This window comes from Oncorhynchus masou, chromosome 11, assembly GCF_036934945.1.
Source record: "Oncorhynchus masou masou isolate Uvic2021 chromosome 11, UVic_Omas_1.1, whole genome shotgun sequence".
In the NCBI taxonomy this organism is placed as follows: Eukaryota; Metazoa; Chordata; class Actinopteri; order Salmoniformes; family Salmonidae; genus Oncorhynchus; species Oncorhynchus masou.
Genome location: NC_088222.1, coordinates 17,302,933 through 17,330,231, shown reverse-complemented (window position 1 = coordinate 17,330,231; position 27,299 = coordinate 17,302,933). Strand labels below are relative to the sequence as shown.

General features: G+C 44.0%; 5 protein-coding genes across 11 annotated transcripts; 3 read left to right on the top strand and 2 right to left on the bottom strand.

Moving 5' to 3' along the window:
• Window positions 1–982: 982 nt before the first annotated feature.
• Window positions 983–4,349, bottom strand: LOC135548214 (spliceosome-associated protein CWC27 homolog). Of its 4 annotated transcripts, none has more exons than XM_064977574.1 (7): window positions 3,715–4,342; window positions 3,112–3,231; window positions 2,790–2,933; window positions 2,381–2,457; window positions 2,177–2,246; window positions 1,972–2,051; window positions 983–1,512 (listed from the first exon to the last, which is right to left on the bottom strand). In XM_064977574.1, the coding sequence occupies exons 3-7, from the start codon at window positions 2,883–2,885 to the stop codon at window positions 1,434–1,436; spliced, it is 402 nt and encodes a 133-aa protein (XP_064833646.1). In that variant the 5' UTR covers window positions 2,886–2,933; window positions 3,112–3,231; window positions 3,715–4,342; the 3' UTR covers window positions 983–1,433. The 4 variants fall into 4 exon arrangements, 3 of the variants coding, with proteins under 3 accessions (XP_064833646.1, XP_064833644.1, XP_064833645.1); XM_064977573.1 differs by lacking the exon at window positions 2,381–2,457 and adding an exon at window positions 1,665–1,699 and having other exon boundaries at window positions 1,432–1,512; window positions 3,112–3,191; window positions 3,715–4,349; XM_064977572.1 differs by lacking the exon at window positions 2,381–2,457 and having other exon boundaries at window positions 3,112–3,191; window positions 3,715–4,338.
• A 13-nt stretch (window positions 4,350–4,362) lies between these two features.
• On the top strand, window positions 4,363–7,573 carry LOC135548215 (protein SREK1IP1-like). Its single transcript, XM_064977576.1, has 5 exons — window positions 4,363–4,471; window positions 4,871–4,915; window positions 6,263–6,421; window positions 6,856–6,928; window positions 7,033–7,573. The coding sequence occupies exons 1-5, from the start codon at window positions 4,459–4,461 to the stop codon at window positions 7,196–7,198; spliced, it is 456 nt and encodes a 151-aa protein (XP_064833648.1). The 5' UTR covers window positions 4,363–4,458; the 3' UTR covers window positions 7,199–7,573.
• Window positions 7,574–7,767: 194 nt separating this feature from the next.
• Window positions 7,768–12,114, top strand: ppwd1 (peptidylprolyl isomerase domain and WD repeat containing 1). The gene is made up of 11 exons (XM_064977566.1): window positions 7,768–7,942; window positions 8,149–8,251; window positions 8,598–8,701; window positions 8,824–8,944; window positions 9,125–9,572; window positions 9,737–9,927; window positions 10,266–10,455; window positions 10,905–11,086; window positions 11,240–11,321; window positions 11,426–11,608; window positions 11,774–12,114. The coding sequence occupies exons 1-11, from the start codon at window positions 7,810–7,812 to the stop codon at window positions 11,915–11,917; spliced, it is 1,881 nt and encodes a 626-aa protein (XP_064833638.1). The 5' UTR covers window positions 7,768–7,809; the 3' UTR covers window positions 11,918–12,114.
• A 447-nt stretch (window positions 12,115–12,561) lies between these two features.
• LOC135548211 (E3 ubiquitin-protein ligase TRIM23) lies at window positions 12,562–20,931 on the bottom strand. 3 transcript variants are annotated; one of them, XM_064977567.1, is made up of 13 exons: window positions 20,541–20,931; window positions 19,582–19,744; window positions 19,268–19,389; window positions 18,592–18,870; window positions 17,936–18,118; window positions 17,430–17,645; window positions 17,069–17,203; window positions 16,837–16,990; window positions 16,648–16,758; window positions 15,871–15,995; window positions 14,888–15,454; window positions 14,430–14,799; window positions 12,562–14,326 (listed from the first exon to the last, which is right to left on the bottom strand). In XM_064977567.1, exons 1-11 carry the CDS (start codon window positions 20,634–20,636, stop codon window positions 15,275–15,277), a joined length of 1,764 nt encoding a protein of 587 aa, XP_064833639.1. In that variant the 5' UTR covers window positions 20,637–20,931; the 3' UTR covers window positions 12,562–14,326; window positions 14,430–14,799; window positions 14,888–15,274. The 3 variants fall into 3 exon arrangements, with proteins under 3 accessions (XP_064833639.1, XP_064833641.1, XP_064833640.1); XM_064977569.1 differs by having other exon boundaries at window positions 16,837–16,966; XM_064977568.1 differs by lacking the exons at window positions 12,562–14,326; window positions 14,430–14,799 and adding an exon at window positions 14,840–14,856 and having other exon boundaries at window positions 14,990–15,454.
• A 72-nt stretch (window positions 20,932–21,003) lies between these two features.
• On the top strand, window positions 21,004–26,062 carry mzt2b (mitotic spindle organizing protein 2B). Of its 2 annotated transcripts, XM_064977570.1 has the most exons (5): window positions 21,004–21,125; window positions 21,490–21,702; window positions 22,020–22,186; window positions 23,287–23,433; window positions 24,800–26,062. In XM_064977570.1, the coding sequence occupies exons 2-5, from the start codon at window positions 21,509–21,511 to the stop codon at window positions 24,955–24,957; spliced, it is 666 nt and encodes a 221-aa protein (XP_064833642.1). In that variant the 5' UTR covers window positions 21,004–21,125; window positions 21,490–21,508; the 3' UTR covers window positions 24,958–26,062. The 2 variants fall into 2 exon arrangements, with proteins under 2 accessions (XP_064833642.1, XP_064833643.1); XM_064977571.1 differs by lacking the exon at window positions 23,287–23,433 and having other exon boundaries at window positions 21,006–21,125.
• Window positions 26,063–27,299: the final 1,237 nt, after the last annotated feature.

Sequence of the window (27,299 nt, the reverse complement as noted above, 5' to 3'; positions counted from 1 at the left end):
CACTTTCTCTTGTCCAATAGCGCCACTTGTTGGATACCTAGTCAGCACTCTTATAAGAAATGTAGCAGTTAAAGGCCAGTGTGATCAGTGTAATTTCTTGTTGCTGACCAATAATAAAAAGTTCAAAACTTTTGCCCATGACAGCTAGTTTTTCATTGTCCTTTTCCCACAGAAAACTCTGACAGTCCTAGCAAAATTCTTGCCTGAGAAATAGTTTTGCTAAAAAACTATTTTTGCCCATTTTAATGGAAATCTATTACACAAACCAGGTTTCCATACAACCTTTTAATACGAGCAAATTGCATGTTGAGCAAAACCTAAAATAAATTTGTCCTCATAAGAGGGGGGTGGTGGTGAAGGGACAATTATTATTAATTTTTCCAAGTACATGTCGAATAATATATATATTTTACGACAGGCCTAATAGAAACAGAAAATGTTTCGGTAAACTTTCCAAATGTCGACAAAACACGCTAGACAAGGTAGGATATTTTTGCGTCTGTAAAATTAATATGCAAGAAATGTCAGTTGAAACGCTTTTATGGGCAAATATTGATATAATAACCATAAAATCGAAGTAAACTTGGAGTCACGCAATGACATGTATGGTCCTCCCACCACGACTCAGGAAAGCCTGCAGTTTATTAGGCTACAGATGAAGTCAGTAATGAACGTCACAGGGTGGTGAAAGTGCAAGGTGATGAGCTTGATGCACCTTTCCAATAAATATTGAGGGTCTTATTCTGGTGACATGACCGTCAATGCTTGGCTGTCGTTTGACAAATAAAAATAATCTTGCTCCTTCGTCCATAATAATCCCATGCAGGCTATACAGGTAGAGTATTTGTGAGCTGTTGGCTAGAGTTTACATGCCAATACCAGAGTGGGCATACTCACTATATAACACAGCATTTTTTGAGAAAACCCCATCAGTAGAGTTGAAAATGCAATAGAATTTAAAAAAAACTCGGGTAAATGGAAATTTAACTGCAAAAGGTATTTTTATGTGCACTATATCATCACGTACAGCCTTTAATCTGCAACAAGTCAATTTGACAGAAACACATCTCTGGTAGGAAAATATTGTTTTTATGCATAAAAATCTGTCGACAATTAGATAGAAACCTAGCTAGTAAGGTACTTAACTGTTATCCAGAAATGATTTGATAATATAAAAACAGCTGAATTGGGCCTTTAAGAAAAAGTGGCATAAACTCTGAAAACTGATGAACAAGTAATGTAAACAATGCTATTATAGCGTAACATGTGAGAAAACATTCCCCAAATGAAAAAGAGGTGTGTAAAAGGCATTTAGGCTATGCTGTGGATGGTACATCATTTTGGTGTAATCAACCTGCGGTTGGTCCTCTTCCCTCTGTCCTCCTCACTGGGGTCTGTACTCTTCTCCTCCATCTTCTTAGAGATACTCTCCCTCATTTCCTGCCTCTCATCAGAGTCATACTCCTTTTCATCACCATCCGCATCTCCCTCTGCAGCCTCATCATCCTCTCCCTAAACACAAGAGAATGTGAGAGAGAGAGATGAGAGAAAGAATGGAGAACACTCAGAGAAAATGTGTTTTCCAACAAGTTGAATGGAATGCATTATAATGTGATGCATTTGGTCTTGATTGAGCAGATAACATGAAGGAATAAGAGCATAACTCTGCTACTTCTCCAGCTGCACCTTGGCTTTTCTCCTTCAATAACAAGACAAATAGATTAAAATAAATAATATATTAACTCATGAATTTAATTTTCTAGGGAGTTTTTCCTAGCCACCGTGCTTCTACACCTGCATTGCTTGCTGTTTGGGGTTTTAGGCTGGGTTTCTGTACAGCACTTTGAGATATCAGCTGATGTACGAAGGGCTATATAAATAAATTTGATTTGATTTGATTAATTAATTGTCAAAACAAGATAAGTTGAGGCAGCAGAACATGGTGTCTGTACTACATCTTAGTGTACTGACTTGTTGACTGTGGGGACAGAGCTAAGCAGTGGATCATCCTTCAGCAGGTCATGACTGCTTTTGCTTTTCCCCTTCAGTGTCTGGATGAAAAGAAACAAGGTGTGTGTATATATCTGACAGACAAAGAATGGGTGACACAATACATAAGATGGCGCGCTTGATTTGAAGTGCAGAATAAGAATAACACAGGTCATGCTATAATTACCTGGCTGACTTGAGTTACCATCTCCTCTTCCTCCTCAGCTTCCTCTCCGAATGACACCAGACTAAAGTTCCTGAAAAACAAGTATGGTCGACCGTTCATAACTACAGTGCCACGCTTCCAAGTCAGCAACAGATTGAGAGTGAGGAGCAGAGAAAGTGTGTATAATAGTAAATTAAACACTGTTGCTTTGGACAGATTTCTTGCCCTATTTTTTTGTCTTCATCCTTTTGGGATTTTTTTGTTTCACGTGGAATGATGTCATCGAAGGGAGAATGTAACACCTGCAGAGAAGATTTAAGGAAAAAGTCTGGTGCAATTGGAACAAATGAATGGTCAAAGTGCTAAAATACTATAGTGTGATGTAAACCCAACCCATACCTCAGTGGTTTGTAACGTGTGGATTGAAATGTTTTTCCTCGTGATCACATTCCACTTCTGCTAACCTGAGCATGTTGTATATTGTATCACTTGTATTGAGGAAAGGAAGATTCATTTACAAGAAAATATGTCATCTAGAATCTGTTTGCTGCAATTACAACCGAGTTGGCTCAGATTACAAATGCTGCATACTAAAAGATTTACAACATGCATGGATCTTCTTTTGGCGTTTTACCTTTCCAAAGATGGTGTGTTTGTTGTTGAGCTCATCTGCCCGGCCAAGGGTGAAGAAGAACTGGCTGCCTTTGTCATGGGGCCCTGCGTTGGCCATGGCAACCAGGCCTCATCTGTTGAAGTGCAGTCTGGAGTGGAACTCATCCTGAGAATGTGGGACAGAACCAACAGAAAAACAAAAACGGTTTCATCATTAGTAGCAGTAGTATGGGTGAGTTGGCAAAGGTTCCAAGTAGAAGAGTTCTGTTTATGTCTAGTCTTATCTTTTGGGGGGGATTGAACATGATCCGAGATAATGAGGTGATGAGACAGTGAAGGTTAACCTTGAACTGCCGTCCATGGACACTCCACCATCCAGGTGCCTGTGGGATCTCCTCCTTGGACAATGAACTCTGGCACCACTCTATGGAATGATAGTTTACATGTTGTCCATATAGTTGGTCCTTTTGGTAGGGATGTGAGACAATAAATCACAGGAAAGTATAAATATATCAACTTTTCAAAGTGCTGGTTCAGATTTCTAGCAGGACCATGTAAACAGGTGCACGAGCTAGGCAAGTACGCATGCATCTCCTGCATTTTATATTTTGCATATAATTCAGGTGATAGAACTCTGAACGTACTACCAGCGCTTTGAACATTTGATGTACTTATACCTTCCTGTGATATTTTGTCTCAAATCCCTACCGCCAAAAGGCCGAACTGCACAGACAACGGGTATTTAACAATCTGGCTTGTAGAGGTCGTAAGAGTAAACTTTCCTGATACAAACGCTCATTTCTGCCCAACGTACGATTCAATGCAATTCAATGTCGGGTTTCTAGACAAAGATAATTTGTTCTGAATGATCACTTTATCATGAAAGCCATTGTAGTGACTGTGAGATATTAATAAGTGTCACCAGGGGAACAAATGCTCGTGCTCACCTTTCCATTCGATGGAGGCTCTTGAATGTAGATGTTGCTCATTCTGTCGTTGAGATCAACGAACAAGTAGAAACCTGAAATCCGTTGTTTTTTCAGCAGGAGAATAGATAGCTAATTTACTTTTTTTCCCGAAAATTCAGCACTAAGTGCTTTTCAAAGATGTAGAGATGAATGTCTACATTTCTTGCTAACCCAGATTACTGTCAACCGCCATGTTGTTTAATCATGGGTGCTTTATTTACCTCTTGTCAATGGGGGTGAAGGATATTTGCCAAGTCAATGCTTGGAAGCGTTTTCCCCTAATATTAGTTCGAGGGTGATATTTTTCAAATAGTAACGAACTATTATTACATATTTTTAGGGAAATTACGTAATTACACAAATCTGTTAAAATATAGATGAATCATTATTTTCATATTCTTCTAAAAAAAGGTGGTCTGTAAACAATCCCTCTAAAACATCGCACAGAACATAAATTAGCTTGAAGGAGGCTTGCACATTTATATCAAGAAAACCCTCATTATGAAAGATATATGGAAAAGAAGAGAGTCACAAATACTAGTAAATTAGAATTATATCTCAAGTAGTGAGTGAAATCCGCTCAAAATGCGGTTTTACCAAAGACGTTACAGGGAACTAATCCGTTGACATTTCCTACCGGAACTATTTTGTAGAGGACCCACTGGGAACTTTATGGTTTGAAATTTATGAACGCAACAAGGTTCTTGTCAATAAAGTGTGATAATGGCTGCATCAGGTATGTTTGATCCAACTTAAAACTAATCGGATGTCATATTATAATGGAAATTGTAGTTAGCTAGCTATAGCCTAACTATCGAATAGTTGCCTTTTTTATTAAATGTATGGACTGCTAGGTTAGCTAGCCTTGCACCTCTGATTAGCTAGCATGATTGTGCTCAATGTTTAGATAGCTAGCTAAAGTTATTTCGACAATAGTTTGTGTATGGCAGTTTAGCTTCCCTATTCATTGATAATAGTTGTGTTATGTTATAGCTAGTCTCAATGTGAATCATAGAAGTAATCAAATTATTTTAGGCGTTAAATATAACGTTACAGGCCTACGTTTTTGCTACACAACAACAAAGCAAGAAGTTGTTACATTTCTAAATGATTTGATTTCTTACTTAATTTGCAGGTCCCAATAAGGACATTAGAGCTGGGTGTAAGAAATGTGGTTATCGTAAGTAATCTCTATTGCTTATATAATGTCTCTAATTCTACATATTCAAGCCTTGTGAATACAGTTACAACATGGTCTTTGTTGACCCCTGAACCCTGAGTGTGTCAAATCACATTTTATTGGTCACATACGCAGATGTTATTGCGAGTGAAGCGAAATGCTTGTGTTCTAGTTCCGACAGTGCAGTAATGTCTAACAAGTTATCTAATCTAACAATTCCACAACTACCTTATACACACAAATCTAAGTAAAGGGATGGAATAAGAATATATACATTTATGGATGAGCGATGACTGAGCGGCATAGGCAAGATGCAATAGATGGTATAAAATACAGTATATACATAGGAGATGAGTAATGCAATATATGTAAAGATTATTAAAGTGGCATTATTAAAGTGACTAGTGATCCATTTATTAAAGTGGCCAATGATTTCAAGTCTGTATGTAGGCAGCAGTCTCTTTGTGTTATTGATGGCTGTTTAACAGTCTGATGGCCTTGAGATAGAAGCTGTTTTTCGGTCTCGCGGTCTCAGCTTTGATGCACCTGTACTGACCTCACCTTCTGAATGGTAGCGGGGTGGACAGGCAGTGGCTTGGGTGGTTATTGTCCTTGATGATTCTTTTGGCCTTCCTGTAACATCGGGTGCTGTAGGTGTCCAGGAAGGCAGGTAGTTTGCCCCCGGTGATGCGTTGTGCAGACCGCACCACCCTCTGGAGAGCCTTTCTGTTGTGGGTTGTGCAGTTGCCGTACCAGGCGGTGATACAACTTAACAGGATGCTCTCAATTGTGCATCTGTAAAAGTTTTACGGTTTTAATGTGACAAGCCAAATTTGAAGAGGCGCTACTGCGCCTTCACCACACTGTCTGTGTGTGTGGACCATTTCAGTTTGTCTGTGATGTGTACGCCAAGGAACTTAAAACTTTCCACCTTCTCCACTGCTGTCTCATCGATGTGGATAGGGGGGTGCTCCCTCTGCTGTTTCCTGAAGTCCACGATCATCTCCTTTGTTTTGTTGACCTTGAGTGAGAGGTTGTTTTCCTGACACCACACTCCGAGTGTCCTCACCTCCTCCATGTAGGCTGTCTCGTCGTTGTTGGTAATCAAGCCCACTACTGTTGTGTCGTCTGCAAACTTGATGATTGAGTTGGAGGCGTGCATGGCCACGCAGTCATGGGTGAACAAGGAGTACAGGCGGGGGCTGAGCACGCACCCTTGTGGGGCCCCAGTGTTGAGAATCAGCGAAGTGGAGATGTTGTTTGTCATAATCATACTGTGCTAGATACAGCTGCTCTCTAAAGTACTTCCCTTCATTACTCTCTTCTCTACCCTTGTCATTTCATCAGCGGGCCACCTGACGTTCGAGTGCCGTAACTTTGTGCGTGTGGACCCCCGGAAAGACATTGTCCTGGACGTGAGCAGTACAAGCAGCGAAGAGAGTACGGAGGACGAGCAGGAGGATCTGCCTAACGACAAGCTGGGCCGGGGAGGAAAAGACTCAAAAGGTCAATACAGTACAACAGACAATTTTTTAAATATATTTTTTAAATTTAACCTTTATTTTCTCAGTACTGAGACCACGGTCTCTTTTGCAGATAAGCCCTGAATTACAGAAAATACACACATCAAAATGCAAGCAGAAAGAAAAACACGGCCATAAAAAAACAAACACATTCATCAGTAATAAGGTCCTCAATCAGCTTTCTGAATTGTCTTAGAGGCACCAAAACATCACATTTAAGAACACTTTGCAGCTTGTTCCACAAACAACAGAACAATAGTTATGTTATAACAGACTTAGCACTGCTGTATTACTCTGTTATAACATACACAGTTATATGACCTAGTCTTGGCTTCATCACCTGTGTTGCGCTCACTTTTATTCAAGTGTTTTTTTTTTTGTCTGAATGGTTTTGTGTATTTGTCCTGATTGCTGTAGGTTCCCAGGAGGACACCAGGAAAATTAAACACAAGAGGAGGAAAAGTAAAGACAGAAAGTCTGAAAGGAAGCGGTACGTCACATTGTCTTCTAATTCCAGTATCTGTGATAAATAATTATGCCTATTATTAGTGGTGTTGTATGTTTAATAACTGTGGAAGTTGTCATTTTTTGCAGGTCCTTTTCATCAAGTGACGAAGAAGAGAGCAAGAAGAGAAAGAAACACAAAAGCCACAAGAAAAAGGGCAAGAAGGAAAAGAAGGAACGTCACAAGAAGAAGCAGAAGAAGAAACATGATTCTTCCTCATCTGACAGCTCCAGCAGGTCCTCTGACACTGATTGAGAAGATGGAACATTTAGGGACAGATTTGCTGAGTATTTGCACCTGTCATTTAACAGAGGAATCAAACTAAGACATGAAAATGTATTTAGACACACTTTACCATAAAATATTATAGAGTTTTTAAAAACTTTAATTTGAAATTTTGTTCTATGATTTATGTCCTATGGAAAGTAATAGGTGCAGACACTGAGTGTATCTGGCCCTCGCGTTTCACAGATTCAAGGTCTGGTCAATATAGCCTCTGCTACAAATGAAACAATGGACCCACATTTACTGTTACTTGTTACTTGTTACTTGTTTGACTTTGGTGAATGATGAAAGTATTTTTGTTGTTATTGACGGAATTTGTTATTAAAGGTATTCTATACATATAAAGCTTGTAGATTATCTGATTTATTAGCAAACTGTTTGAACTTTTTATTTTCCAAGTGTTGATCTTTCAAGTAAATTATCAGAATGGAAAAGGCAGATGAAAGAAAGGATAGAAGCAGAGCCATGCACTTTAATTCCACGTCTGTACTGCAGGGAGCGGTATTTAGCCATTGAGTTGTTCTCTAAGCCCGCGGTGAACGGATACGGAAACAGAGGGGAAAACAGTGAATTCGGCAAATATGGCGGCCACCACAGAGAACGCAGATCTGAAACGAAAACTAGACGATAATCAGGATGATGGAGAAGCTGGAGAAGAGGAGGAATGGGTTGGACCCATGCCAAGCGAGGCGACACAGACCAAGAAGAGAAAAGGTTTTTGATGGAAAAGCTAACCAGCGAGATAAAGCAACTTGAGCTAGCGAGCTATGTTGCATTGCTGGATGTGTGCTAACTTCTGTGCTCCTCGCTATTAAGCTAGCCAGAGTGCCTAGCGCTCAAACAATTTCCCAGAACAAATCTGAAATCGTGTTGCTCTCATTGTGATTGCTTCTAACAATAGTGGTTTTGTTTTCGTACAGTACTGGAGTATGAACGTGTGTATTTGGACAATTTGCCATCGGCAGCCATGTACGAGAGGAGCTACATGCATAGGGATGTTATAACGCACATTGTCTGTTCCAAGTAAGTATTGTAACGTTCGATAACTAGCTATTGCAGTTTTCTAGCTACAGGTATATGGTTCTTTTTCGGTCATCACTAGTTACCACAGCCACAAACCTTAGTAGTAAACTTAACTACACTGGTAACCTTATGCTTAACCCTGCATTAGGGTTTTCATTCATATTTACGATATTGCCAATTTTGACTGCGGCTGTGGTTCTGTCTTGGTCCCGCATGTGACACTTTCACTTGCTGATTTGTTTACTTCCTGGTACATTGATTTGTGTGTTCCTGGATGCCAAATGTTACACACACACCAATGGTGATCAGTCTGCCTCATAAACTCTTCTATTATTTTCATTTCCAGGACAGATTTCATCATCACAGCCAGTCAGGACGGCCATGTGAAGTTCTGGAAAAAGAAAGAAGATGAGGGGGTAGAGTTTGTCAAACACTTCCGCAGTCATCTTGGTACGAATAATGCCTCTATGAATTAACATGTATCTTTATGCAACCTCAGACTGGACTTTAGATTGACTGAAATGTAATTTCAAGGCTATAATTCACTGTTATTCTTGTTCTATGTGTTACAGGAGTTATAGAGTGTATTTCTGTCAGTGCTGATGGAGCTCTATTCTGTTCTGTTGGGGACGACCAGGCCATGAAAGTCTTTGATGTGGTCAACTTTGACATGATCAACATGCTGAAGCTGGGGTGAGTTTGCATCTTTTGCTTATTGTTTTTAAAGGTGAAACGTTTAGCAATTTAGCTTGTTTTCTCAAAGCCAAAAGATATCCCTTCTCCCGCTTCAAAAACACCATATGAGTTATAGAGCTACGGCACATATTTTATTCCTAGTTGATCTGCCATTCCTCTGCTCTGTGTGTTGTGTAGTTTCCACCCTGGCCAGTGTGAGTGGATCTACAACCCAGGCGATGCCATCTGCTGCGTGGCCTGCTCAGAGAAATCCACTGGGAAGATTTTCGTCTATGATGGACGAGGAAGCAACGAAAAGCTCCACACCTTCGACAAGATGCACTCCTCTCCGCTGTCCCAGATCCGCCTCAACCCTAGATACAGGGTTATCGTCTCCGCAGACAAGGCTGGAATGCTGGAGTATTGGACCGGCCTCCCCAGCGAGTTCAAATTCCCCAGGCACGTGGACTGGCAGTATAAGACTGACACAGACCTTTATGAGTTTGCCAAAAACAAAACCTACCCCACCAGCCTGGCCTTCTCCCACGACGGGAAGAAGATGGCTACCATCGCAACCGACAGGAAAGTCAGGATCTTCCGCTTCCTGACGGGAAAACTGATGAGGGTGTTTGATGAGTCGTTATCGGTAAGTTTCCAACTTTCAGAATCAGGACTTTATTTCATATTGCTATTAATAAACTGTGCTACATCTTGTTATAATTTATCACTGTTTCCCACATTTCCCCAGTGCATTTGTCTGAACTGTGCTAATTTCTCTCATCATGGCCCATCTCTGACCTGATCCTGTAGAAGTTCACAGAGCTGCAGCAAATGAAGCAACAGCTGCCAGACATGGAGTTTGGTCGGAGGATGGCAGTGGAGAGGGAACTGGAGAAAGTGGATGGCATCAGGCTGACCAACATCATCTTTGATGAGACGGGTCACTTTGTCCTCTACGGAACCATGCTGGGCATCAAGGTCATCAATGTGGAGACCAACAGGTAGCATTTTAAATGGTCAAAATTGATTTAAGACAGTAATATCCTCTAAAAACACAGTGGGTGTCAGACATGGAGAGCTACAGGGAGAGCAGGCTTTTTGCACCAAAAAAACTCATTCAACTTATCAAGCTCTTGATGATACGTTAATTAGTTGAATCAGATGTTTTAAGGCTGGATGGAAACAACATTTTGCACACACTGTTGCTCTCCAGGGCCAGGGTTGTGGACTGTCTCTATAACGCTTGCCCCAACAATGTTTTCATGAAACCCCTTTGTCTTGTGAAAGTGACGAGAGCATTAGTCTAACATGTTTTTATTTCCCACCCATGTGTGTTCAGGTGTGTACGTATCCTGGGGAAGCTAGAGAACATTCGTGTGGTGAAGCTGAGCCTGTTCCAGGGGGTTGCCAAGGCATGCAATACAGCTCCCACCATCGAGATGAAGGCATCAGACAACCCGGCCCTGCAGAGCACAATGCCAGACCCCACCATCTTCTGTACTGCTTTCAAGAAGAACCGCTTCTACATGGTAATCAACTTTATTTGTCCCTGCAGGGCAATTGTAGCCCGTCCAAAAGAGAAATGGTCTATTACTGTTGCTCCCTTGCAGTGCTGCTATTTATTTGTTATTATAAACTGGGTGGTTCGAGCCCTGAATGATGATTGGTTGAAAGCTGTGGTATATCAGACCGTATACCACAGGTTTGACAAAACATTTATTTTTACTGCTCTAATTACGTTGGTAACCAGTTTATAATAGCAATATGGCACCTTGTGGGTTTGTGGTATATGGCCAATATACCATGGTCAAGGGCTGTATCCAGGCACTCTGCGATGCGTTGTGCATAAGTACAGCCCTTATACCAGCCATATACTACACCCCCTCGTGCCTTATTGCTTCATTCTTTGCCATATTTTCACCCGCATTACATAATTTCCTCAGGATTTTTGTCACTATTCCTTCTTTTGTCTTGGTAGTTCTCCAAGAGGGAGCCGGAGGACACTAAAAGTGCCGAGTCAGACAGAGACGTGTTCAACGAGAAGCCGTCTAAGGAGGAGGTGATGGCTGCTACCCAGGCAGAGGGGCCCAAGAGGGTGTCAGACAGCGCTATCATCCACACCACCATGGGAGACATCCACATCAAACTGTTCCCTGTCGAGTAGGTCACCCTCTGTTGTTTTAGAGGGCTTACGTTCCATCTGCAACGCCATGGGTTCTGTCTGTTAACTTTCCTCAGAACCTATACAGTTTTGCAATTATATTTTATTGGACAATTTTACTTATGTTTTATAGACTACTTTATGTATCTCAGGTGTCCCAAAACAGTGGAGAACTTCTGTGTTCACAGCAGGAATGGTTATTTCAATGGCCACATATTCCACCGCGTCATCAAGGTAGGACATTTTAATCACTGCTCATTGTTTTGACTTTGTAGTAGGAACTGAATCACAAGATGTGACGGACTATGTTTTGACTGTTCTCTTTCCTCTCCACCCAGGGCTTCATGATCCAGACAGGGGACCCTACAGGGACGGGCATGGGAGGGGAGAGTATCTGGGGAGGGGAGTTTGAGGATGAGTTCCATGCCACGCTGAGACACGACCGGCCCTACACACTCAGTATGGCCAACGGAGGCCCCGGCACCAACGGATCACAGTTCTTCATCACCGTCGTGCCCACGGTAACTCTTCACTCTCTGTGAAGTCGGATCTTTTACTTTCTCTGCATTCCTTCAGTTGAAGTAATGTTTTTATCCCTGTTTTGTCAAGTATTGTACATTTCTGCATTATGTACAAAGATGTTCAAATAAACCTAAGTGAACATCTCTCCCTACTTGTCTTTACAGCCCTGGCTAGACAACAAACACACCGTGTTTGGAAGGAGTGCCAAAGGAATGGAGGTGGTTCAGCGGATCTCCAACCTCAAAGTCAACCCTAAAACAGACAAACCTTACGAAGACATCAGCATCATTAACATCACCATCAAGTAATCATGTTTCCATCTCACCAGTATGTTGTGTACTATTACGTTCCATTTTTAAAGTAAAGTGTTGGATTATTCAAGAATGTTGCTGCCTGTTGCATTTTTCTATCTTGGATGTGAGAAATTAAGAATTTGTTGGTTGCTTAGTAACATGTTTGTCAACAGAGCTGTACTTTAAATAAACCAGTGTCTTGTTAACATTCATTACAGAACGTTCAGATAGAAATGTCCATGTTACTGGCAACATATAGAATAATTTTAGTTATTATCCAGCTGCAACTTTTCTGAATGGGTTGGACAATATAAGCTCCCGCGTGGTGCAGCATCTCAGTGCAAGAGGCTTCACTACGGTCCCTGGTTCGAATCCAGGCTGTATCACATCCGGACGTGATTGGGAGTCCCATAGGGTGGCGCACAATTGGCCCAGCGTCATCCTTGTTTGGCCGTCCATTGTAAATAAGAATTTGTTCAACTGACTTGCCTAGTTAAGGTAAAAATTTTAAAAAAGCAACATCCAGACAATTTATTTAATCGCGTCACATTATGATTTACAAAAGCCATGATCAAATCCACGGTTAACGTGTGGATGTGCACTGTGCTTCTAAATGTTTCAAAAACTCCTGTCAGAATCTGAGATGCTTTAACAGAGGCCTCTTCACACATGCATTTTATTTCTACATAGAATTTGTAACATTACATAGCAATGAGGAAAGTGAATTCAAACCAAAGGATGGTTCCTCCATACAATAACAGGAGTTGAAAGGTGTTTGGTTAATGTTTCGACTAAGTTTCACATCTACATGTGGGTAACATTAATGTAGAATGTAACAATCAGCACTCCAGACAGATGGGCTAAAACAGAAGACCATCACAGGTTATGATGAATAAATTCAAACCAGAAGTCCTGGTTTCAAAAGAAGCCAGTATCACACTCTGTAGGGCACAACATTCTGGAACGTTCAGAAATAGTGTGTAGATCATCCTCTGTCAATTAGATGAAGGAATCATGTCTAGTCTATACATCTGCAACATGAGTCAATCTTTGCACCCTCATGAGCACAAACCAGATGTATTGAAGCGGCAGAAAAGTGCATCCAATTAATTCTGCATGCAAGACACTCCACAAAACAGGTGGGAGAAAGATTTCATATAACACTTTAGATATTTCCCACCACAGCTACTATAATATCCCCTACCCACCCAACATAAATAGCTTTTTCACTCAACTGCACTATTTAACCAATGTCAATAATAGCTGAACTCAGCCCACTACCGGTGTCATTTCAAGACCTGATGCTGCATTACATGAAATCATCACAAGTCAAGTGCATTGGTACCAATGAAGAAAATCTACAACATGGAGTTTCGCCATGAACTGAATCTCATCTGATCTGCATTGAGGCAATATGGGAATGTGTAGTCTTATAAGCAGGTTAGTTTAGTAAGCTTGAGGGAATCCCTATAACCTGGCTGTTAGCATACCCAGGATAGAGCAGAGTACAAAGCATTACGACTAATGATGGATTCACTGGCTGTGGATAAGAAGCTTATCTGCAGGTTAGGGGTGAGAAGGGTAGAACGGCTATAGGATGTAGGGCTAAGGCCTTAGACTAGGGCCTTGGTATGCTCAGCCCAGTCAAAACTGTTCGCTGCTCTGGCCCCCCAATGGTGGAACAAACTCCCTCACGACGCCAGGACAGCGGAGTCAATCACCACCTTCCGGAGACACCTGAAACCCCACCTCTTTAAGGAATACCTAGGATAGGATGAAGTAATCCTTCTCACCCCCCCCCCCCTTAAATGATTTAGATGCACTATTGTAAAGTGGCTGTTCCACTGGATGTCAGAAGGTGAATTCACCAATTTGTAAGTCGCTCTGGATAAGAGCGTCTGCTAAATGACTTAAATGTAAATGTAAATGTGAAAGGTATGGGATGTAGGGCTAAGGCCTTAGACTAGGGCCTTGGTATGGGGTAAAAGACTAGGGCCTTAGTATGGGGTGAAAGGTATGGGATGTAGGGTAGAACTGAAAGGTATGGGATGAGACTTTGGTAGGACTGGTCTTTAGGGTATGGGTTGGACTGGGTCTACCATAAGTCAATCATCAGGTAAAAGGTTTAGGTAGATGTGACTGGTGCAGGTCTATAGTGGACAGGTCTTTATGGCGTGGATGGTTTAAGAAGATCGTTCTGGGATCTATGGTAAGGGGTTTTACTTGGTAACAGAAGTCAGTCATCAGGGGAGGTCTAAGTCACGTCCAGTACACCTGCAGCAAGGGGAGGTCTAGGCCACGTCCAGTACACCTGCAGCAAGGGGGGGGTCTATGCCACACCCAGTACACCTGCAGCAAGGGGGAGGTCTAGGTCACGTCCAGTACACCTGCAGCAAGGGGAGGTCTAGGCCACGTCCAGTACACCTGCAGCAAGGGGGGGGGGGTCTATGCCACACCCAGTACACCTGCAGCAAGGGGAGGTCTACCTGCACGCAGCAAGGGGAGGTCTAGGCCACGTCCAGTACACCTGCAGCAAGGGGAGGTCTAGGCCACGTCCAGTACACCTGCAGCAAGGGGAGGTCTAGGCCACGTCCAGTACACCTGCAGCAAGGGGAGGTCTAGGCCACATCCAGTACACCTGCAGCAAGGGGAGTTCTAGGTCACGTCCAGTACACCTGCAGCAAGGGGAGGTCTAGGCCACATCCAGTACACCTGCAGCAAGGGGAGGTCTAGGCCACATCCAGTACACCTGCAGCAAGGGGAGTTCTAGGTCACGTCCAGTACACCTGCAGCAAGGGGAGGTCTAGGCCACGTCCAGTACACCTGCAGCAAGGGGAGTTCTAGGTCACGTCCAGTACACCTGCAGCAAGGGGAGGTCTAGGCCACGTCCAGTACACCTGCAGCAAGGGAGTTCACCTGCAGTAACCTGCAGCAAGGGGAGGTCTAGGCCACGTCTATGCAGCAAGGGGAGGTCACCCAGTACACCTGCAGCAAGGGGAGGTCTAGGTCACGTCCAGTACACCTGCAGCAGGGGGGGGTCTAGGCCACACCCAGTACACCTGCAGCAAAGGGAGGTCTAGGTCACACCCAGTACACCTGCAGCAAGGGGAGGTCTAGGTCACGTCCAGTACACCTGCAGCAAGGGGAGGTCTAGGTCACGTCCAGTACACCTGCAGCAAGGGGAGTTCTAGGCCACGTCCAGTACACCTGCAGCAAGGGGAGGTCTCGGTCACGTCCAGTACACCTGCAGCAAAGGGAGGTCTAGGTCACACCCAGTACACCTGCAGCAAGGGGAGGTCTAAGTCACGTCCAGTACACCTGCAGCAAGGGGAGTTCTAGGCCATGTCCAGTACACCTGCAGCAAGGGGAGGTCTAGGCCACGTCCAGTACACCTGCAGCCACCAGCTGTCGGGACAGCCAGTCCAGGCCCTCGTGGAGCCCCATGCCACTGCGGGCGTCACATCCCTGGATGTGCCAGCTCCTCCCACAGCACAGCTTATGGAGGCTCAGCAGCTCCGTCATCTCCTCCACCGACACAGCCCCAGGGACATCCTGCAGGTGAGGATAAACGAGTCAATGGTCACGTCAGCCAATCAACATTTGAGTCATTTAACAGACACTCTTATCCAGAGCTACTTACAGGAGCAGTTAGGGTTAGAGCGTTGGACTGGTAACCAAAAGGTTGCAAGATCGAATCCCCGAGCTGACAAGGTACAAATCTGTCATTCTGCCCCTGAACAAGGCAGTTAACCCACTGTTCCTAGGCCGTCATTGAAAAGAAGACTTTGTTCTTAACTGACTTGCCTAGTTAAATAAAGGTTTAAATAAAAAAACATGTAAAAATAAAAGTGCCTTGCTCAGACACAGATTTTTCACCTAGTAGGCTCACCCCCTGGGCCAATTAATCAATGTGCGTGTTTTAATCAATGTGCCTGTTTCTTGGACCAAGGGGTCGTGTGTGTGCGTACCTGTTTGTTGGCAAAGATGAGCAGCAGGGCGTCTCTCAGCTCCTTCTCTGTCAGAAGTTTGGCCAGTTCACTGTGGGCCTCCATCAGCCTATCCCTGTGACAGCTGTCAATCACAAACACCACCGCTGAAGAGCGAAAGGAGACAGGTTTAAAAAAAATAAGTCAGGGCCCTCTTCACCCAAATCATCCTTATAACACTTTACAATTCTCTTTTCAAAATCAGTACATTTGTCATAGTTATTGATATACAATGAGTGTACAAAACATTAGGAACACCTGCTCTTTCCATGAGACTGACCAGGTGAATCCAGGTGAAAGCTGTGATCAATTACTGGTGTCACCTTTTAAATCCACTTCAATCAGTCTAGATGAAGGGGGAGACAGGTTAAAGAAGGAGTTTTAAGCCTTGAGAGAATTGAGACATGGATTGTTTGTATGTGTCATCCAGAGGGTGAATGGGGTATGATAGTAGGTGTCAGGCGCTCCGGTTTGTGTCAAGAACCGCAACGCTAATGGGGGTCACACTCAACGGTTTCCCATGTGTATCAATTGTCTGTCACCCAAAGGACACCCAGCCAACTTGGAACAACTGTGGGAAGCATTGTAGTCAACCTGGGCCAGCATCCCTGTGGAACAGTTGACACCTTGTAGAGTCCATGCCCCGACGAATTGAGGCTGTTCTGAGGGCAACTCAATAGTAGGAAGATGTTCCTAATGTTTAGTATACAGTACATGTTAGGGAAGCAGGTAATATGAAAGAAAGAGGTAAACAGATACCTTGTGTGTTCAGGTAATAGTGCTTCCATAGAGGCCGTAGCTTATGTTTCCCACCAACGTCCCAGATGGTGAACTTGAGATTCTTATACTCCACTGTCTCCACATTAAAACCTACAGATGACAAGGAGGAGTGGCTAGTGGCTATTCAATTCAGGTACATTTTAATGACTGACACTGTTGTGGGTTTACCTATGGTAGGGATGGGCTGCATAAACTCGTCCTGTTTCAGCTTGAAGAGGATGGTGGTTTTCCCTGCACTATCCAGTCCCAGGGTCACCACCCGGATCTCCATCTTAGGGCCGATGTGGACCCGGTTGTCCTGGAACAGAGAAAACAATGTAGTCTAAATGAAGTTACTAATTGTTTTTCAATGGAGTGTATGACGTTCTGTAGTCCTACAGAGTAGAGCAGAGTGCTGTACCTTGGTGAAGGTGACGGGGATACCGGCGTCAAGCTGGATGTGGTCGGCCAGCTCAGTGAACTGCTGCTGCTGTTTCTGCAGAGTCTCCAACAGTCTGTTGATCTCCTGCTTGGCCAGGACCACTCTGCAGTCATCCTACAGAGAGAGACAGGGAAGACATCAGTCAGGACTTAGGAAAATCACATTTGTAAATGTGATTTTCCTATCTGATTTCAGACCATACAAAAGTCCTTAGTGGAAGAAAGTGGAAGACCTTAGTGGTTCTTATTGAAAAAGAGGGCACCATCCAGTGCAAGTAGAGATGACATTCCTAGTGTGCTCTAGAGATGTTACCCCCACCAGTGGCCCATTTGGCTCCTACCTGCTGCAGTGTCTTCTCGCAGTGCAGGCAGGCTGTGGAGACCTGGGACAGTAGGATGGTCATGTCTTCCTGCTGTTGCCGGAGCCAAAGGAGCCTTTCCCTGACATGTGCGTCCACTACACTGAGCGCCATCTCCTCCTGTCTGCACAGCGTCTCGTGGAGGTCGGCGAAGTAGGCCCGTACGCAGGACCGCGCGCTCTCTGCCGTGCCTGGGACCTTGGGAATACACACAGACGACAGTCCATCAGGAATACGCAGATTACACACTGCAACATGAAATATACACTATGATAAACCATAAGCAATGTTATGACTTTTTGGAAGGAAATACAATGATGTTTCCCAGGACTTTGAGATGTAGCTACCGTAATTTGTAAATACAGTAACTGCTTTATAACGATTATACCTAAATTACATTTGAATAGCCTCTCTATCCACTTTGAAATCTAAAGTCAATCTGTTGTTTAGTATGCAAAAAGTTGTTATCCACAGCCAGCTGTTCTTACATGCTCGGTGTGTGCCATGCCGATGCCATCCTCCACTATCCGTTCTCCTCCCTCAATCTGCTGCACGATCCCAACCAGCTTCCTAGAATATTCCGACACCTCCTCTGTGAACGTCCGGATACAGTGGGCCATGTCCAGGATAGACGCACGGATCAAATTGGCTTCTGCCTCCAGAACTGCATGCTACAGGAAGGAAGCAATCAGCAAGGAGAAATTAACACAATCCTCATTAGTATCGTGGCAAGGAAACAAAACACGAAGCGTATTCAACTTCTTTATGAAAACAGCCCTAATGTTAAAAACAAACATCATTATGTTGTCATCCAGAGTCACGTTTATTTATTTAGCTACAGTATAGCACACAATATTTTACATCCAGCAGGTTTTTAAAGGACCAAAGAGTTTGGTCTGCCTTCTATTTTTGCCATGGACAAAATATTGCGATACTGGGATCATCACAGCTCTAAATCACACCAGCTGAACTACCAACCAGTACAACGACAAGTGACCATTCATTTAGCTATTCTGATTTGCTTGTTGTCTCTAGTGCTGCTAGGAACGTTGCTTCAGTGATTGACCTGTCAGTCAGTCAATAAATAAATACAGCAACCAGTGAGGCTACTCCCAGCTGACTCGTCCTCCTCCGCCTTCCGTACCTTGTGTCCCTGGTGCTTGCCGTACTCTTTGCACACGCAGCACATGAGCGGCCCAGGCTGGCAGAGCTCTTCCTGACAGACGAACTCGATGGCGTGGACCTGGTGCTGCGGGCATAGTGTCTTCTCGTGGGGCTTGTCTGCCAGGGGTACCTGCCGGTGCTTGGCCAGGGTGCGGGTGGAGTGGGTGAGCTGGGAGCAGTCGGCACACAGGTGGGTGGCACACACCGTGCAGTACATAGACGCCGTGTGGCTCTCGTCCTCGTCACAGCGGATTATTGACTGGAGGGGAGTACATACGATAGTGTTACATTTCATGTGTCGTTGTCATTAAGTAAGTGTCCTTGAGAATTGGATGGATTTTAAAGAACTAGGCAGATCAAAGCCAATTCCCATATAGCTTTAACCTTTCCTTTCTGTGTTTTCAGATAATTGCAGATGAAAGATGGGAACCCAGGGTGGGGGTAACTACTGCCTACCTCAAGATGGGAACCCAGGGTGGGGGTAACTACTGCCTACCTCCAGATGGGAACCCAGGGTGGGGGTAACTACTGCCTACCTCCAGATGGGAACCCAGGGTGGGGGTAACTACTGCCTACCTCCAGATGGGAACCCAGGGTGGGGGTAACTACTGCCTACCTCAAGATGGGAACCCAGGGTGGGGGTAACTACTGCCTACCTCTCCCATGCCTGTTAGGGCGTCCTCTGCCATGCTCAACTGGCTGGACGCTCCATTCTGCAGCCTCTCCAGAAGCTCCAGCAGGGCAAAGTTCTTCTTCAGACCCCACACACCAGAGTCCCCTGGGAGTCACAGTCAATAAAATGCATTCATTCATCATCAAATCATTCACACATTTCCCAGAGGCGATGGACTAAAAGCTTACAAGTAAACAAGTGAGATGTTAGACCTTATATTGTGATGGATGTTACATCACGCTCACTGACACAGGAACACAAAAGGCCTGTATAGAAACTAAATCCTACGGAACTCACCCAGCTCTGTGACCTGTCTGTCGAAGGGGCAGCGGATGGCTCTACCGTGCAGGGGCAGCCGGGTCAGACAGTCATGACAGACTGTGTGACCACAGAGCAGCAGCCGGGGGACCTTGTCCCCCTGGAGAGAGAAGACATCTTCACACACCCCACACTCCAACACCTGGGGACAACAACACACATACAGGTCGCGTCAACCACACACATAGGTTGAGTTTACTTAGATGGACCCCTTTGTCATTGCATATCAATTCAAATTTGACTTATTTCTGCATGGACTGAGATGGTGTCTGTCATGTTTCCTGTAGGCAAATTCATCTGGCTTCTCATGGAACTCATTTGGTTAGTGTCGTGTTGACGAAAAGTCACACAGCGAACTACACATGGTGGTTTGTTATTAAAGTGCGTAGCTAGCTAGTGCAACAACACTAGCCTGCCTGCGAAATCTCCATTTCATTGAAGTTGTCATACAAAACCGCACAATTGTATGAAGGTGTTAAATTTGTTTTGAGGGAGATTCCTGAATCAACTGCACCCAGCTAGTGACTTTTCAGATGGCACACAATGTTCTACACAAAGAAGTAGCAAGTTAACAAATGTTAGACTGTGTATCAGCTATAGCTAGCGGATGAGCGCCTTAACGTTAGCATGCTATGCTGCTAATGAGAGGTGGAGTTAGCTGATGCAGTTGCATGGTTGATACAAAAAGCTGTGATCATGGCACTTAACCCAGATGGTGATTCTGTCTGTAATCTTGTGAATTGCATGTCTATTGTCTACGCAGACACACACAAAAATTCAGGCCGATCGTTTGACAATGGGTTTACGGCCCGGCCGCAAAACAGCAGAATTGAGAGTTCCCACCGATCCGAGCGCCCTGGTCGGTAATTTGAGCAAACGGCGTATCGCCTTCAAACGTTGTTTATATGTTTATTTAGACGTGCAAGTATTCAACCAACCTTCACGGTGCTGCTTGTGGCCCCCCTGACGTGCCGAACACAGACATCCATCGTTGCTGCGGTCCCCTGCTTGTTTACACCCACAGCAGCGGCCATCCTAGACCTAGGACGAAACCATTTACACAGTTAGTGTGGATTCGAAAATGCATATGCCGAATATCTGTAGGCCACAAATTTAATTTGACAAAATAGAACTATAAAATGTAACTTTGGTGCTTATTTTGTGTTGGATCGATAAGAATTAGAAAATACGTTTCAGTTACACATATATATATATCAAATATATATATATATATACAAAAAATGTAAGCTCCAATGAAACTGGCGACTATCCATGACCCCTTATATGGACATGGAAGAGTCCGTTAGCTGTTCGCGTCGGTTCTGAGGTTTTTAGATTTTAACGCGGTCTTGCGTTTTCCTGCAACACTTACGCACTTTCCTTTTTTTAAACTGTGACGTAATTATTCCGCGCCTATGTTTTGAACAACGCGAATGACAACCGTCAGGGCAAACAGCCTGATCATTCCCCCTAAATAAGTACCACACTAATTCAATAACCTCTACCCCCACTTAGTGCTTGAGGTAAGACGCTTTTCATGTGCAATAATATTATCAGAGTTGAGGTATTGGCATGCGGACGCCGCGCATTCCCACGAGTGGATGCACGGCGCCGTATAGGGCTAAGTTAGTTAGATAGCGACGTTAGCTACGTTTCGTAGCCACATTCACAATTCTTGCCAAACGAACATAGATTGCTAGCTAGCTGACGAAGTTGCTAAAATTACATTGAAATGTTGTATGGTACTAGAGACGTGTATACCAACAATGAGTGGACTCATTAAAAAAATGTAAACAATGGAGAAAATGCATGACTTTTTGTTGTTGTTGATTGAATTGCTAATAAGATGCCTTCATACTGACCTCCTCCCCCTCTCTTGGCCCCCAGGTGACTGAAGTGACCCATCATGTCTCACTCTCAGCAGCAGTCCGCCCCCGGGCCCCTCCCCACGGCCCCAGACTCCCCTGCCATGGGCGTGACGATCAGCGGCAACGTCACCAAGTATGCCATGAAGAAGAAGAAGATCCTCAACGCCGAGGAGAGTGAGCTATTTGAGTTGACGCAGGCCGCAGGCATCGCCATGGACCAGGAGGTCTTCAAGTACGTCTGAGAGGGGGCATCTCAATAGTCTAACTTGGCTTCCTTTCCTCACCAATCCTCTCCTTTTCCTCTGATCTGAACACACAATCCCCTGTGTTATTCTGAGCTGGCATTTTTAACCCATCTTATACGACAGACCTAGACTCGGACTAATGCATTGATCAGGCCAGTACACTGACTGATTTTGTGTGTGTGTGTGTGTGTGTGTGTGTGTGTGTGTGTGTGTGTGTGTGTGTGTGTGTGTGTGTGTGTGTGTGTGAGAGAGAGAGAGAGCGTGTACACTGTATTCTTAGTTTAATCCTTGTCCTCTCCTGTAGGATCATTGTGGACCTGTTGAAGATGAACGTGGCTCCACTGGCTGTGTTCCAGACCCTGAAGGCCATGTGTGCTGGCCAGAGGATAGCTGACACCTCCATGGGAGACTCCTCCACTGCCTCCTACCCCAACACCACCACTACCACCACAGCCCCTACAGAACCCAGAGGTCAGTAGGGTCTGGATCAGGTGGTGAGAGAGCTAAAGAGGGGTTGTGGTTTTCTGTTCCGCAAAACAATACTGCTTTCTCATTGGTAGCCCAGCCAGACTATATAGCTCATTGTTTCCTCTACATAACAGTACATGTCTCTCGGGTAGGGACAGACAGGGAAGAGCGTTAATGTTTCTATAGCCTCAGAAGTTATGTTAGAAATCCTTGGGAATTTCCCTTTATGAAGATGATTTAAAAAAAGGGTGGAATGTGGTGGAGTCAAGATAGAAACTAGTGTTACGTTTTCCACTTATCAAACCAATTAAATATTTAGCGTGGTTGGTGCTCCAAACAGAAGTTGTGTTTCTGAAAAATGTTCAGACTTGCAACCTAGATTTAAAACTAACATTGTATAGCTTACTAAAACGTTGTCTGACGAAGTAGGAAAAGCGAGACACAATGAAATACCTCTCCTGAGGGAAAATGTCATTTCTACTCAAAGCCAATCAAATGTGAGCGTTGAATGCCAGCGCTCCCATTGTAATGCAAAAACCAATACTAAAGTTCTCCAGACTTCTGCTAGTTTAGTCAACAAGATTTGGAAGGAGAGCCACGGGAGACTCTAGAGCCACGGGAGACTCTACCGTAGCATAACTGGACCTGTATGTCTTTCTGTCGGGTAAGGACAGATAATTATTGTTTTTATTATTTAGGTGGAATAGAAAATATAAATCTCTTTCTGTTGCTTTGCTTGCTTTGCAGCCTTCTGCTTAAACCCTTGTATCCTGCTCAGACAGGATATCCCCCCCTTTCACTTCCCCAGAGTCTCTACACCTAATCTTCCAATGTCTCCTATTCCCCTCACTAACTAACACATTGCTGCTATTGTCTTCTCCACTTCACTCCACTGTGGCCTTGGCCAGCCAGCTGAATATAAATGAATGGAGAAGAGAATAGGATACATTGGCCTCCAGTCAAACACTAACTTTACAATGTTACCTGTATATACAATGTTACCTGTATATAACTCCTCTCCAATTCTTCTCTATGTGTGTTTCTGTGTACTTGTGGTGTGTATGCACAAACACTCTATGTGCGTATCTATCTCGCTGCTGAAGAAGAGGACTCTGTTGTGTCTGGCACTAAAAGCTTTAAGCCCCCTGCACCTCCCCCCACCTCCTCCACCACCTCCTCCTCTGCTGGCCCCAGGCCCACCAGGGTCAACTCTAAGATGGTCTACGACACCTCCTCTCCTCACTCTCAAGGTCCCCTTTTCACTCACTCATTTTCTTCCCTCTATCCCTCCATCTCTCACCAGAAACTCTTGAACCTCTGTTTTTTTGCCCGTCTGGCTCCAGTACTTCAATGTCTTCACCTTGTGCACTGAGTTTACTTGTACAGTGTGTAGGAGCTTCACAGTGTGTGTGCGTGTGGACTCAGGTATACTCAGTGTATTAGGTACACCGCCCTGTTCATGAAAATGGGTTGCTCCTACAGACAGGTAGTCACGTGGCCGTGGCTTGCTATATAAAGCAGGCAGACGAGACATTCAGTTACTGTTGGATTGAATGTTAAAATGGCTAAAATGAGTGACCTCAGCGACTTTGAGCGTGGCATGATCGTCAGTGCCAGACACACCGTTTCAAGTATCTCACACACAACAGTCTAGGGTTTACCGAGAATAGTGCAACAAACAAAAAACATCCAATCAGCAGTCCTGTGGGTGAAAACAGCTTGTTAATGAGAAGTCGAAGGAGAATGTCAAGAGTTGTGCAAGTTAACAGATGGGCCACAAACAGGAAAATAACAGAGCAGTACAACAGTGGTGTGCAGAACGGTATCTTGGAACACAAAACTTGTCTGTCCTTTCACGGATGAGCTATTGCAACAGACGACCACACTGGATTCCACTCCTATCAGCTAAAATAAAAAGTGACTAGTGGGCATGTGATCCCCAACACTGGACAATTGAGGAGTGGAAAAGCATTGCCTGGACCGACGAATCCTGGCTCCTGTTGCGTCATGCTGATGGCAGAGTCAGGATTTGGCATAAGCAACATGAGTCCATGGCCCCATCCTGCCTGGTGTCAACAGAACATGCTGGTGGCGGTGGTGTAATGGTGTGGGGAATGTTTTCCTGGCACACGTTAGGTCCCTTGATACTAATTGAGCAACATTTCCATGCCCCAAATAATTCTGGCTGTTCTGGAGACAAAGAGGGGTCCGACCCGGTACTATATAGGTGTACCTAATAAACTGGACTCTGAGTGTATGTGCGTTTGTTCGTTAACCTCATCTTGCTGTTTTTGTGTTTTCTCTACTCATGTAGACTGCAGCGCTATATTTGACAAAAAGTTTTTGACTGCATGGTTTTGAATTTGATACACCTGCTTGAGGGGGTGGACATTTTCCCCATAGGGCAATTTAGGAAGAGTCTAGACTGAATAAAGTGTTCCATCTTCATTGCTGCCTGTCATGCTCTCATAAGTGTCTCATTGGTCTCTCATCTGAACATGCTCATCTGCATGTTCTTATCCCACCCCAAACACAGCCATTTTGCCTTGCATGACAGCTACACACACACACACACACTGCAAACCATCCCTCTCACCCTTCTCTTTGTTTTTGCAGTGCGTAGTAAAACGGGTGCTGGCCACGGGGAGAAGAGCAGAGAGGGTTCCAGCCAGAGAGTGCCACGCCAGCCCAGCGCCACCAGGGGGCAGAAGACCACCAAGAGCTCTGGAAGCAGCAGCTCCTCCTCACAGGTCACCCCAACTACCACCAACTAGACCCCACAGGAAGGAGGGATGACTGATGGGGCACCTCACAAGTCTTAAGTTGCTTCCTCTCCTCGTCTTCTTTCCTTCATTTACATTAACGGCTAATTAATCTCCTCTCCTTCTCGGTTGAATTAATTAATATCAGACAGTTGTTTTAGTGAAGGTATGAACCTAGTCCCCCATGTTGCTTTCACCTTTCATATGCTTCCACGTCAGATCAGTAGAGGATGAACCTTGTTTCTCAAAGTCAGAATCAGTGTGACCTCTAATGCTTACCTCTTAGTCACCAGTGCTGATTTTCAACCTGCCAAAGGGCTGGGAGATGTGCCTCTTTGGGTCCAGAGTCCATTGGGATATGTTAGCGTATCATGTTTGGGTTGAGGATAAGGGTACAGTACCATAAAAAATACCACTTTTGGGGACACCTTGTATAGAGGTCCTCTTTGTCTACCATGCTGAAATCCAACACAATACTGGGTCTTTTGTTGTAATTTCCTTTGGCTTAGCGGGAGTTACTAGAGTACAGCCAATTCTGTTGCCTCTCTCGTCCAACACAACGGACTGCTGTTGTATTCTGCCTGAAACCCATGAGGAGAAAGTGAGTGAAGAGGCAGCAGTTGATGCTGCACATGCTTGTCCCAAAATGTTTTCAAAATACAAATAACACTTTGACAAGCTACTGCGTGTTCTTTTCTCTGTCCACCATAATGAAACACAACACAGTCTACTGTGTCATGTGTGTACCTCGGAGATGGTGAGTAAAATGTGGTGGGCTTTGTGATGTTCGGTCTACTGTGATGCTACAGCTGGGAAGAGACAGAACGAAGCACTGTACAGGTCACCTCTCTGGGACAATGCCTCATCGTATAGCATTGGTTCAGATTCAATCATTTTCGTATTCATACCACTGATATTCTAAAGTTGTCCTCTTCCTTTATCTCTCCCTTTCTGTAAATACTGAACAGATATGTTATATGCACTATATATATCTATTCAGGTTCCTGGTTCTGACATTCTCCAGTGAATCTTGTATACAGGACAAAGATTATTACTGTTTGAAATGTGTACTGTTCATCGTCTATTTGACTCCAATAAAGACTTTTCGCCAGTGCAACATTGTCTGTTCAATGAGTTGGGCCTGTAAGGTATGTGGTGACATGGTCGCTCACTAAACGGCTGGTGTGATGTGACAATGTATTGTCTTCTCTCAGGGACAGACTCAAACATTTACTGATATGTGTCTCTGGTTTCTTTGGCCTATAGGGGGAACAGAAGGCACATGGGGTTTGCTGCCAGCAATCTTACACCAAATCCCAAGTGGCGCAGCGGTCTACAGCACAGCATCTCGGTGCTAGAGGCATCACTACAGACCCTGGTTTGATCCTAGGCTGATTCACAACCGGCCGTGACTGGAAGTCCCATAGGGCGATGCACATTTGGCCCAGTGTCATCTCTGTTAGGGTTTGGCCTAGTTAGGCATTCATTGTAAATAAGAATTTGTTGTTAATTGACTTGCCTAATTAAATAAAGGTTTAAAAAATATAATCCAAAATGTAAACCCCCCCCTACACACACACACTAAGCATATTATGTAGCTCTCGGATGTATTCAATGAGATGAAACATTCAGAACATTGCACAGGTTGTGGCCCAATGTGTGGCCAACACGATTCCATATTTTACATGACAATTATATTCTACGTTCTGTAGCATTTGCCTTTTATCCAACTTTACAGTGACCATTACTTTGAATCTACATTTTGTCTGTGTATAAGGAAGTAGCGTTTGTTTGTTTACACGTATTTGTGTTTCAGGGACACTTGTGTGCACGTTCGTATAAGAGAGAGTGTGTCTGTAAGACCCCTAGAGTCGATGTCCGCACACCTGCGGAAATCTAATTATCATAATTAAAAATACCCATAAAAAATCAGGTTGTTTAAACTAGAGATATCTGGTGTTAATCCACTGCATACAATCATAAAACCTAGAGATCAAACACAGGGAAATGGTTCCAATCTTACATACATACATTTACATTTGACCCCATAGGGGATTTAAGAAACATTTAAAATAAGGGCTGTGTTTCATGTAGGCTTACCCTTTTCTGAGAACTGTAAATCTCTTTAGGACAAGGTGATTTTTATCAATATATTCACATACTAATTAGCTGATAATGTGGCTATCATAAAGGACTACAAATGCCATGATGATCTGGACCAGAATGACGAATTGAGGCAAAGGCAAGAATCTCTGGATTAACTATCTAATGTTAGCTAAATGTAGAAATCAATAAATTGGCTACATTCTGCGAACTGTCTTGTGCAAGTTTTATATTGCCACAATAACTTATCA